The 12,772-nt window shown below is 45.5% G+C and overlaps 1 protein-coding gene across 3 annotated transcripts in view; it reads left to right on the forward strand.

Moving 5' to 3' along the window:
• Positions 1–10,469: 10,469 nt before the first annotated feature.
• Positions 10,470–12,772, forward strand: part of EGFL6 (EGF like domain multiple 6) — a 60,633-nt gene continuing 58,330 nt past the window's right edge. For all 3 annotated transcript variants that reach the window (XM_032389669.1, XM_032389667.1, XM_032389668.1), the window contains exon 1: positions 10,470–10,683. In XM_032389669.1, the coding sequence (XP_032245560.1) occupies positions 10,610–10,683 (74 nt within the window). In that variant the 5' untranslated portion in view covers positions 10,470–10,609. The remainder of the gene's footprint in view (positions 10,684–12,772) is intronic.

Raw genomic sequence — 12,772 nt, forward strand, 5'->3', positions numbered from 1 at the left:
AGCCCGATGCGGGACTCGATCCAGGGACTCCAGGATCATGACCTGAGCCGAAGGCAGTCGTCTAACCAACTGAGCCACCCAGGCGCCCGCCATTTAATTTTTTAATAGCCCTTCCCAGTCAACATAGATGGTCCCAATATATTCATTTTTTAATTAAAATTTATTTTTTTTAAAGATTTTATTTATTTGACAGAGAGAGACACAGTGAGAGGGAACACAAGCAGGGGGAGTGGGAGAGGGAGATGCAGGCTTCCCGCAGAGCAGGGAGCCCGATGTGGGGCTCGATCCCAGGACCCTGGGATGATGACCTGAGCCGAAGGCAGATGCCTAATGACTAAGCCACCCAGGTGCCCCTAAAATTTATTTTTTTAAAAGATTTTATTTTTAAGTAATCTCTATACCCAACGTAGGGCGCAAACTCACAATGCTGAGATCGAGTCCTATGCTTCACAGACTGGGCCAGCTGGGTGCTCCTTAAATTTATTTCTATTTGAGTGAATTTGGGTGGGGGAGATACTTTGTTTTGTTCAAATTTAAGAACTCCTTTGGAGGTAAATGGAAATAAATTGTGATTTAAAAAAAAAAAACAAAACTGGAAATCCCAGGTGATGAAAGTAATGAAGACTAGAGCAACAGCAACTGGGAATGTTCTAGTTATCAAATCAGTGCCCCACAAATAAAGAGAACCAATATTTTAAACGTATTTTTTCTATATATGTTCATATTAGCTTTCAAATATTTAAGCTCTATTATTAGTTAACTCTGATTAGAGATTAAGATTAATTAAAGGAAAATTTTCAAAAAAGGTCAAATCATGACTCTGATAAAAATGTAAGATGAACACATGACTACATGATTAAAGATTTGATTTAACTCTTCCCTGTGGGAACTAGTAAGATAGTACAATTAGTTCGAAGGAGAAACCAAAGAACAGACACATAGCTCAGGAAGGTTGAAATGAACTTGTAGATGGAGGCAAACTGGCCTCTTCCACCATGGGGGAGGAGAGTCTCTTGACCCTCCAGGGCATAGGATGTACATATCTATAGATATAAATGATTTTGCAGGGGCGCCTGGGTGGCTCAGTCCTTAAGCGTCTGCCTTCAGCTCAGGTCATGATCCCAGTGTCCTGGGATCGAGCCCCGCATCAGGCTCCCTGCTCAGTGGGAAGCCTGCTTCTCCTTCTCCCGCTTGTGCTCTCTCCCGCTCTCGTGCTCTCTCAAATAAATAAATAAATAAAATCTTAAAAAAAAGAAGTAGGTGCGGTTTAAATAAATGCTATGTAGAGCTAAACATGGACCATTGACTTCACTAAAATCTCCGTTTTTGTTTTTCTGTCATTATAAAGCCAAATTAGAAAAAGGGCCTATGTATGTAACAGGATGTTCAACTTAAAAAAAAAACAACAAAAAACTAAAAAGCAAAAGTTATATTATATCTACTTACTTGTTCATTATTTATTTTCCCTCATAAGGAAGTTCTAAGAGCAGGAATTTTCTCTTGTTCTCTGCTTTTTTTTTTTTTTTTAAGATTTTATTTATTTGTCAGAGAGCATGCACACAAGCAGGGGAAGCGAAGCTGCAGGCAGAGGAACAGGGAGAAGCAGACTCCCTGCTGAGCAAGGAGCCCAATGAGGGGCTCGATCCCAGGACCCTGGGATCATGACCTGAGCTGAAGGCAGACACTTAACCAACTGAGCCACCCAGGCATCCCATCTCTGCTCTGTTCTGTAGATAGGTGCTGGGGAAAGCTTTTGAACGAAAGAGCAAATAAAATCAACTTTTTAAAAGTAAGCTTCAAGCACAAACATTTCCATCAGACCCATGTTGTATTATTAATTCCTGAATATATACAATCATCTACAATGTTTTAGTAATTAACTTATCTTAATAGAGCCTGGTAGCAAACATGAGGTATCTTACTTTCATAATATGAAGATTATTTAACATCAATAAAATTTTAATACATATTTTTCTGTTTAGCAAAGGTATCTATGAAATATATCATAACTATTATACTGTGTTTCTAACATAAGCACAGTTATATAAATTCCTGTCTCTGGCATCCAAGCAGTATCAGGAATTTGACAAAAGAAGGAATACTAGAATTTACATACATCATAAATCTGTCATTTAGGGAATTTATAGTGCACTTTGTTATAGTGAGAACAAATTTTAAAAGATGCATTTTCTTTATTTTCACACCATACAAATATTATACCACACCAAAAACACCACATGTTTGTAAGTTCAGTAAAATGAAAGGTATGGGGCCACACAATGAATTTAGGGTTAGATTTATGGGTTTTATCCCCTTGGTTATAGTCAGATGAGGATAAAAAGAATTGTACCAAAATGGCCACTTACCATCTAAAGAACACCAAAGTACCTCACTGTTTTGAAATTGACCATGGAGAACCTCAGAGCTCATATATATACTATAGAATTTATGTTAAATGGATTTAAAAGGAGATCCCCAAAGTTCAGATGGAAATTGTTTCTACTAGAATGTACATAGGTGTCTTGTTGGGGGTTTCCCCAGAGGCAAGGGGGTGAATGCAGGTAGGTTATTTGGAAGGTGATCCCAGGAAATATTAACAAGGGAATGGGGAAGTGAGATGGGGAGGAGAAGGAAGCCAGTAAAGAGTAAATAATCAAGCCAGTTTCCACGCTAGGCATGTGGAGCTCCATCCCCCTGGGGAGCACGGGGAGACCGTGTAGAGTTCTTCCTAGCAAGAGATGAGGTAGCTGGGGTGTTGAGCCACCAAATCCCTGTCCATCACTAGTTGAGCTGTCCTCAGTGACTGAAAAGCCCTCTGATGAAGATTGGCAGGTGTTCAAGGTAAGCAGCCTTTGGCGATCAGTGGAGAGCGCCAGAAAGCTAGGGGTGACTTCCTGGTAGCATCGTTACAATAGATTTTGAAAGTTCAACTGATGAAACTGTGTCTTTCAGTTCTTGGTGCATTTCCTTTTCCCAATGAAAATCAACTGGGGTAGCCGACTCCAGGCTGGAACTCCCTGTCCCTGTTTTCTCGTCTGTAAAGCGGGAGGCCTGGACCACATGATCTCGAGCATTTCTTCCATCTTAAGGTTCTATGTTTGATGCAAATGGACCTCTTCTTTTCTTTGCTTGAAAGGGTCAGTGCGGGCTGGCCAGACTGAGCAAAAGGTAGGAGGTGGAATGTAATACTGTTTTAGTCAGGACTTCTCTGGATACAAGAGATAAAAACTATCTCAAGTTCAAAGAAAGTATATTAGAAGGATCCAGGGACTCCTAGAGATGGGGAGCAGCAGATAGATCCAGGCCTTAAAGGAACAGAAGAATCTTCAAACTAGAGATATAGAGGGATATTGATATGATACAGACAGGGATAAAGAAACAGACATATAGATGATATAGTTGTAGTTATAGAAATAGAGATGTAAATATATAGAGATATTGTGATAGATCTAGGGACATAGATAACTATAGATACAGAGATCTAATTATACATATAGTGATAGAGGTATAGTAGTAGAGTTCCAGACATGTAGATACAGTATTAGATAGTTGTGGAAATATAGAAATAACTAAACATACACAGAGAGTGATAGACATATACTTAGAGATGTATAGATATAGGCAGACATGGATATAGTTACAGTTGTAGAGATACACTGTGATATAGGATTATAGATATGTGGCTGTCTAGCTACAATATAGATTGTGTATTGATACAGATAGGGATATGGATACAGATATAGATGCAGATAAAGATTGATAGGGGACCACCTAGTCCCTGAGCGTCTGCTCCTTTCCACTCAGTAGTCTTGTTGCTCCCTTTCCTGCTTCCCCATCAGTCCCCTGCCCTAACTTCAGCTTGGACACGGCTTGACTTGTCCCACTGCCACTCTCCAGCCTCTACTGCTGACTAACGACCTTAGTGTCCCAGTTCCACAGTCCTGGAGAGGAAAAGTATGGTTTTTATATCCACCCTGGTCCAATCAGTTATGGCCAAGTCCTGGTGAGTCACAGGGCACAAACTTGACTACTAAGCCTACCACGTTAGTTGGATTGTAGGATCTAGTTTTAAAATTTGGGGAGGGTGGGGCGCCTGGGTGGCTCAGTCAGTGAAGCGTGTGACTCTTGATTTTGGCTCAGTTCAAGATCTCAGGGTTGTGAGATGGAGCCCCACGTTGGGCTCCACACTCAGCACGGAGTCTGCTTGAGAGTCTCTCCCTCTGCCCCTCCCCCTGCTGGCTCACTCTCTCTAAAAAGAATAAATAAAATCTTTTAAAAAATAAAAGTTGGGGAGGGAATCATAAGATGTCCAAGCACCCTAAAATATGCCTACTTATTACTCCTAAGGAGTGCTAGGGGTGTAGCTCTGTACTTAAAGAGGATGAGGACACTTGGATGGCCAATGAGTCAAAGAGAGTAATAGCACATACAGTGTGATATTAGTTTCAGGTGTACAATATAGTGATTGACCAATCCTATACATTACTCAGTGCTCCAAGCAAAGAATTTTCAAGATTTCCTGTTTCGTAAAAATCTTGCCATCTCAAAATTGTTTTAGAAAACAGTTCATGGGGGCGCCTGGGTGGCTCAGTCATTAATGTCTGCCTTCGGCTCAGGTCATGGTCCCAGGGTCCTGGGATCGAGCCCCGCATCGGGCTCCCTGCTCAGCAGGAAGCCTGCTTCTCCCTCTCCCACTCCCCCTGCTTGTGTTCCCTCTCTCGCTGTGTCTCTCTCTGTCAAACAAATAAAACCTTTAAAAAAAAAAAAAAGGAAAACAGTTCATGAATGTAGGGGATAATCCAGGAGCAGCATTTATATGTATAGAACCCAAAGAATTTAATCTTCTTCCTTCCTTGTTTCCACGGCACCCCAAAGTACTTCTGTTAAGACTTAAACCATTAATTCTAATATATTTACATGTCTGTCACCCAGGGCAAGGGATTATCTCTTATTCGTCTTTACATCCCAACCGGACACAGTGTCCAGCCCATGATTGGCAAGAGGACAATCAATGTTTGTTAAGGGAATAAGTTTGTAAACCATATGAGAACTTTTTGCAAATAGGGCGAGAGAAAAGAGCGAGAGAAAGAAAAGCAATATTTGTTTTAGGAAATTTTGCTACTTTTATTCTCAAAAAAAAAAAAAAATCACAAATATAGTTCCAATTTTACAGTCCACAGCATATTTCTCAACCAAGCTTTCCCAAGTCAAGTTGGAGTGACTTTGAGTAAGCGTCTGTTCTTTTAAGGCCCATGTAAATGGAGGTGCCTGACTTTCACTCTCAGAAATCATTGTATAGCATTTCTTTCTTTCTTTTTTTTTAAACATTTTTTTTTTTTATTTGACAGAGAGACACAGCAAGAGAGGGAACACAAGCAGGGGGAGTGGGAAGGGAGAAGCAAGCAGGCTTCCTGCTGAGCAGGGAGCCTGACGCGGGACTCGATTCCAGGACCCTGGGATCATGACCTGAGCCGAAGGCAGACGCTTGACGACTGAGCCACCCAGGCGCCCCTGTATACCATTTCTTTAGGACAAAATAAATAGACAAGACTTGCAGGGGTATGTCAAGTTATTACATTCAATTGTGAACAGGAAAATAGCAAAGGATATTTACACATGGAACAGGAAGGAAGTATACAGGGTGGACTCCAGCTCTATCTACCCCCAAGAAAGACAAAAAGAAAAGCCCTCGATGACTGAGTGCCTTAAGTTGCAAACATATATTTAGTCAAAGCCAAGGGCGCTAACATTCACACAGTGAAATTTCATTCCCAGGCAAGGATATTTTTCTGTGTAGTAGTGACATTCATTTATTTTTTTTTTTAAAAAAAGATTTTTATTTATTTATCAGAGAGCGAGCGAGCACACAAGCAGGGGAAGCGGCAGAGGGACAAGCAGCTTCCCTGCTAAGCAAGGAGCCTGATGCGGGACTCAATCCCAGGACCCTGGGATCATGACTGAGCTGAAGGCAGACGCTTAACCGACTGGCCACCCAGGCGTCCCATAGTAGTGACATTTAAAGGGTCACAGATCATAGACTCAGTCACTTAAAAATCAGACGAAAGCCATGCTGATCCTCACCGACATATTTAAAATATTCATTGTTTCTGGTGGTGAACTGACCTTACCCCACCCCCACCAGGCCGTGAATCCCTGCTATGAAGAATGAAGTCTGGCAGCCAAATTAACCACCAGTGAATTCTGACTCCCAAAACCATGTTCTTTCCATTCCATGGATAGATAACCATAGATGAGTCGTAACTGCTCTAAACTTCACATGCCTCATGTGTAAAATGGCACGATAAGATCTACCTTGTTGTCAACAGTAAATAATTTCTCTTATATAATAATCACTCCACAAATAGCAATTTCTCTTCAATTATCAAGTGGGAGGTTCTACGAGCTGGCAAAATTTGAGGGAAAATGAATCAGTGTTGTTGTTTTTTTTTTTTCTCTTTTAATCTCACCTTCACTTTTTTCTGTTCCTCAAGAGGTGTGGTCCATTATGTTGAAGGTCAGACGTTCTAAGAACCACGTGTTAGCTGGCCAGCCCAGGTCTCCAGGGAGGAAAAAGCTAGCGACTGTCCCGTGGACACATTTCTACCATGTGGGCCGCACAGGGCCTGGCACTTCGTAGGTTCCAGATAAACATTTATGCAAGAATGGAGGGACAGGACAAAGAAGGAAGGAAGGAGAGGTGGGGCAAAGGAAGGGAAGGAAGACTGAAAGTGGTTGGGATTTTTCTTCTGTCATCGAGCTCCAAGGACAGGGTCCTCGACAGGCACAGGATGAAGAAAAGCAGTGCATCCCCGAAGACACACCTTCCTGTACACAGTGTAGCCGTGTCTGCACTGAGACTCTTACACGTCTTCGTTGACTTCTTTCATGGAATAAGGAATGGAAAGAAAAACAGACTGGGAAAACCCATCCACTTCTAGAACACGTTGCTACAATTAGAAGATGAAGAATTAAGAAGTGCCATCTTCCTCTTCAGTAGGAACGGTGATCAAGAAAACGTGAAGTCTGGGGCACCTGGGTGGCGCAGTCAGTTAAGTGGCCAACTCTTGATTTCTGCTCAGGCCATGATCTCAGGGTTCTGGGATCGAGCCCTGTGATGGGGTGGCCTCTGCACTCAGTGGGGAGTCTGCTTGAAGTCTGCCCCTCCCCCCATTCATGCATGCTCGTGCTCTCTCTCTAAAATAAATCTTAAAGAAAAAAAATGTGAAGTTTGAGGGGAGGGCCATGTGATGGAAACAGAGACATGAACTCATCCTGTGTGTGGCCTTGGGCAAGGTGCTTCACACACTGGAGCTGTTTTTCCATTTGTAAAATGTTGGAGTTGGTCCAAATCAATGGTTCTCAATCTTGGTTTGCCATTAGAACCACCAGGGAAGTTTCTACGTGTCCTCATGCTCAAGCCATTGTTCATACATTAGAAACTCTGGAGGTGGGCTTGGGGCACCAGTAGTTTCAAAGCTTCCCAGATGATCTCAATGTGCAGCTGAACTTGAGAACTACTCGTCCAGGTGATCTCGAGTCTCTCACTACCCTAAGAGGTTCTCAGACAAGCAGCATAGGCATCACTTGGGATCTTGTTAGTAATCAAGACTCAGGCCTTACTCCAGAGCTCCACAATCAGAATCTGCATTTTAACAAGACGCCCAGCTAATTTGTACTGACCTTAAAGTCTGAAAAGTCTGGCTTAGCCACTCTTGCGTCCAGCTCTTTCATCTGATGATGCTTTGCTTCTGGTGCTGCTATTTCAATATAATTTTGGATCTCAGAGCCAGGCACAATGTAAGTGTTGAAAGTTCTATACGTGTGTTATGGATATATATTCCGAAGGCACAAAAATATCCCGTCACACCTGTACCACATAGGGGGCTCTGTGAAAAGAGATTGAAAACAAAAGTAGCACCATAAGAGGTGTGGATGACTTTATGAGATTCCGATCAAAGATTGCTTTTTCCTTTGTAGAATGCAGTGAGGCCCCCTAAAGAGCCCTGCTCTTCAAAGTCAGCAACGCCAGTGTGATTATTAAAAACACCTGCCTCTGCATGGCCGTTTGGATCCAGTGTCTTCTCACCTGGCCACACATCATTTCCAGGCTCCTTCTCTGTTCCTCATGCTACCTGACGGCACCTTTGTCCACAGCTCCCCTCAGGAGATAGTAAGTGGTTTGGCCGAGGAGAGTTTGACCACTCTGGAAGTTTCCTGTTGTAATGCTCATCCCCTCCGTTAAGCCTACAGAAGAGAAGTCTGCTCTGATGAAAGCAAAAAACAGAAACCTTGTCGACTTGATAACTCAGGGCTAAGAAGGCAGGATGGCCCTCATGTGTTAGTCTACTCATGTTTTATTAGGATTTTTTGGAGTAATGGTTTATCTGGAGGAGGGAGTCATTTGGATCAGCATGTTTAGGGAGGAAAAACTCCTACTTGCTGATTTAATTCCGTTTCTAGACATGAGGTAGCCACCAACGTGGTGCCCTGCCCAAACTCCCTTGGGCCTTCCCATTCTAGTAGGACTTCCACAGTCAGCATCTACAAGGCTGGGGGCTGCCTTTGGTTGTCAGCACAGCAGTAAGTCCTGGGATCAGTACCCTGGTAGATGCCTTTTGGATGAGATCATGTCGAGAGGCATGTTCTAGGCTGGCTCTGGCATGATGCTCAGTGCACAAAGCTCCAGTTGCCCTCAGTGATGACCCGATGCTACATACTTGCTATTTCCTTCCCTTCCTGATTGACTCCCCACTCCCCCGCCAGTGTCCTCGGCACCTGCAGAGAAAATCACTTCCCCTCAGCCCCTTGCCTTGTGGTGTGCTTGTGGGGAAAGCCACACTGAGGCACATTTTAGATTCCATTTCCTTTAAGATATTTGCAGGTAGGCGGTTCATATTTCTATTCTTTCCTTTCACTTTTAATATTTTCAGTAACTCAAACCAGTTTTGGTACAAAGAGTAATGGCCTGGAAGAGGTCATCTTATTACCTTATTCATGAGACTCATTTGACATCTGAAGCCACCGAGGAGTAAGATGAGGAAAAAGATTTCTATAACAGCAGAGCCCAGCGGAGAAGGGCCCTCCGTTCCAATCCCAGTTCTACACTTGTCAGTTGTATGACCTTGGGCAAGTCGCTTAACCTCTCTGACTCCATTTCTTGACACTTCAAAAATGGGGGAACCAATGATCACTACCTATAGAGTTGTGGGTGTTGAGTAAGATGATGCATGTAGAGTGTTTAGGACAGGGCCTGTCACTCTTCTCTATGAACAGCTCAATGGCCTAACTGGTTACTAACCAAGGACACTGAATCCATTAGGATACCTTCAACCATAAAACCAAAGATCCAATTAAACACGACTTATGCCAATAAGGAGATCCATTATGGTGTAAATGAAGAATCTGCAGCAAGAATCTTCCCCATCTCCACTTCTCATATTTTATTGGCTAGGATTAAGGCATATGCCCATTATATAACCACAAATCAAGCTTATCAAGACAAACTTCCTCTTTCTCCATATTCTTCCTTTTATATCTAACACTAGGTCATAGGGGTGTCAGAGAGCTATTGCTGTGTAATGGATAGTCACAATAAGCCTCAGTAGCTTGGCTGGCACCGCTGACCTTGGCTGAGCTCATTCATGTATCTGTGGGTTGGACGACGTACACTAGGCTCGATTGAGGTGCTCCGTCCCACCTGTTCCTCATTCTCCTTGGGCTACGATGCCGGCTGGGGCATGGTCTTCTGGCGGCAGTGAGAGAGGCTCAGGTGTCTTATGACCTATGCTTGGAACTGGCAACTTGGTTAGCTTCTGCCCTTATGCCATGGCCATTTGTCGAAGCAAGTCACAGCCAAGTCCCGAGGAAAAGCGATGAAACCGAAGGGTATGGATGCAGAGAAGGGGTGGAGGAGGGACCAGTCGTGTTTCTGCCACTAGTTTCTGCACTGGTTACTATATTACAGTATCGTCCGGTGGTCCCATGTGAGTAAGCTGTCGCACATGAGCATGGGAGGTCACTTGTCAAATGGGGTTGCCCAGGACTTGGTGACCTTCCAGCTGTAGCAGCCCGTGATTTGCAGTTTGTGGAAGAACACCTAGCAGAGTATGAGGAGAACCTAAACAAAAGTGGTATAGAAGTGTTCTGAACCAGAGTTCTTGGTTCCCGCTTTGACTTAACCAGATTCTGAAATCCGAGCGCAGGTATCACCGAAACTTGCCGCGAAACAGCAGTCTGAAACAGATGGCGCGACGTGGTGACTCTGACCAGAGTGAAGCGCACTGCGTCTGGGGGACGTTTCTCTGGTGAGCAGAGAGCGCGCGCGGAGGAGGATGCGCGGGTCGTGCTGGAGGCGGGTCCCAGCCAGATGTGCGCGGCCCGCCCCGCCCTCCCCGCGCGCGCCGGGCCCCGCCGCACCGGGAGAGGAGCCGCCGCGCGCCTCGCCAGGGCGCCCCCGCCGCCCGCTGCGACCGCGCCCGGGAGGAGCGGAGGCCCCGAGCGGCCGAGGAGAGCGGAGGCGGCTGGCCCGCAGCGCCCCGGGACCCGCGCCCTCCCGACAGGGGGCTCAGGAGGAGCAGCGGGAGGCGGCGGAGGGAGGCCCCGCGCGAAGATGCGGCCGCGCTGGGCCCTGGCGCTCCCGCTGCTGTTCCCCTGGGTGGCAGGTGGATTAGCGAACACGGCCAGGTGAGTGTCTGTTCCTCTCCCGGCCTGAGCTCCTCCTCGCGGCCGCTTCTGTCCTCGGTCCCTCCAGGTACCCCGCGGGGGTGTGCGCGCGTGTGGTTGTGCGTGCTGAGACGGGCTTTCCCCAGGTGCCAGGCCCGGGGCGCGCACCGGCTTTCCTCCCCGCGCCCCTTTGGCGAGACTTGTTCCCAGACTCTCTGCACCCAGCGGGCCCCACGGAGGAGGGAGGCTCTGCGCGCAGCCAGGTGGGTGCGTTCTGGCTTGGTGGTCGGCGCGCATCTACTGTGCCCGCGGGGGTGCGAGTGGCGGTGGGCGGGTGGGTCCTGGGCCTGTGTAGTTTTGTGTTTGCCGTTCTATCTGAAGCGCACCAACTGATTGTCAGTCGCTGGTTTTGCAGAAACAGGACAACAGAGTAAGCATTTGCTGTGCTTGGGCTGAGCCCGCTGGGAAGGGGGCTCCTCTACTCCGTGCCTTTCTGATTAAGGTTAATGAACTGGAAAGAAAGGATGTGGTTGTCAGATGAAATCGACTCCAAAAAGGAGTCTATGGCAGTTTAGAATCTGAAGCCGTTTCTCTACTGTTGGTAAACTTGTCGAAGCCCTGAAACTTATTTTTCCTGAGATCAGCAAAGCCACTTAGTAAGTGCACGCGTACATGGTGCTGTCGGCTTGGCACTATTCTAAACACTCTAGGACTATTAACCCATTTGAGAGCCCGTAAGTGTTCTGTGTGACAACTACTAGTATTATAATCCCCTTGTGGCAGAGAAGAAAAATGAGGCATGGAGAAGTTGAATAACTTGCCCAAGGAGGCTCAGCCAGTAGTAAGTGATGGAGTGGGCATTCAAACCCAGGTGGTCTGGCTCAGGGGCCTGCTCTTCTCTAGGGCACTGGGGCAGCCTTTTAGGAATCACTCACTGGAAAAGCTTTCCTGGTTCTCTGGCTGTGATATCTTGCCTTGCTCAGAGCACTAAAGCAGCGTTTCTCCTCTGGGGCACTGTTGACCTTTTGCGCTGGGCTGGATAGTGCTCGGTTGGGGATGGTCCGAAAGCTGTCCTGTGCGTTGTAGGATTTTGAGCGGTATCTGTGGCCTCCACCAACTAGATGCCAGTAGCACCCTCTCCACCAAAAATGTCTCCAGTCTTTGCCCAAGGTGGAGATGGGGGGCAGTGGCTTGCAGAATCACTGCCTTGTGGAGATTTTTTTAGTCAAACAATTCCTGGGGAGAGCAGGCTGAGAGCCTTGGTTTGGAACAGGCTTCTGAAAGGTGAGCCTGACTATCTTTGTTTGACTTACAGGAAAAAAATCTTTCATCAGTCAGCCGCAGTATTAAGGGATTTTGAAGTTCAAACAGAACAAACCTCAAACCAGGTTCTCAGAATGTAGGATCGTAAGTTTCAATTTCCTTTCCACAATAAAAATGTAAGCAGATGCAATTTGCTCATAATCACATTCTCCTTGAACGTTGGAGGTTCTTGTATTGTTAGAAAGCCCACTTAAGAAAGACCAACTGCTTTTGGGAGATGAGATTAGCAGTTCCTTAGCAGCCTGCAAATGGACCTCCAAGAGCTTCACTTTCAAAGCACCACCAAATTAAATGAAAAGCTGAAAAGCCCCCCTATAAACCAAGGAATATTAAAATGAAGAATCCATGTCCGGATTCTACAATTCTGTGGTTTTCAATTTGTGAAATGTGCTTTCTTTACACAGTATCAGGTTCCCAAGCTGGTGTGTTTCTTATCTGCTCAACAGGCTTGGAAATGTGAAGCGGTCAGCTCTTTGGGAGCTGCCTATACACCGTGTTCCATCAACTCCAGCCTCCACATGAGGGGTGATACCTTTACAGAAAAGGCAAGGTGCCCACTGCTTGCTTCCTGGGGCTTCACAGCCCACTGTGACTGCTCTGTAGAAATTTCTAATATAAGCACTGGGGTGTTTTTTAATTTTTTTTATTTAAAAAATTTTTTTAAAGATTTTTAAAGATTTATTTGTGAGAGCGAGAGCAAGCGAGCACACAAGCAGGGGGGAGCGGCAGGCAGAGGGAGAAGCAGGTTCCCTGCTGAGCACGGAGCCTGATGTGGGACTCGATCCCA

Source organism: Phoca vitulina, unplaced genomic scaffold (assembly GCF_004348235.1).
Source record: "Phoca vitulina isolate PV1807 unplaced genomic scaffold, GSC_HSeal_1.0 scaffold55, whole genome shotgun sequence".
Lineage (NCBI taxonomy): Eukaryota > Metazoa > Chordata > Mammalia > Carnivora > Phocidae > Phoca > Phoca vitulina.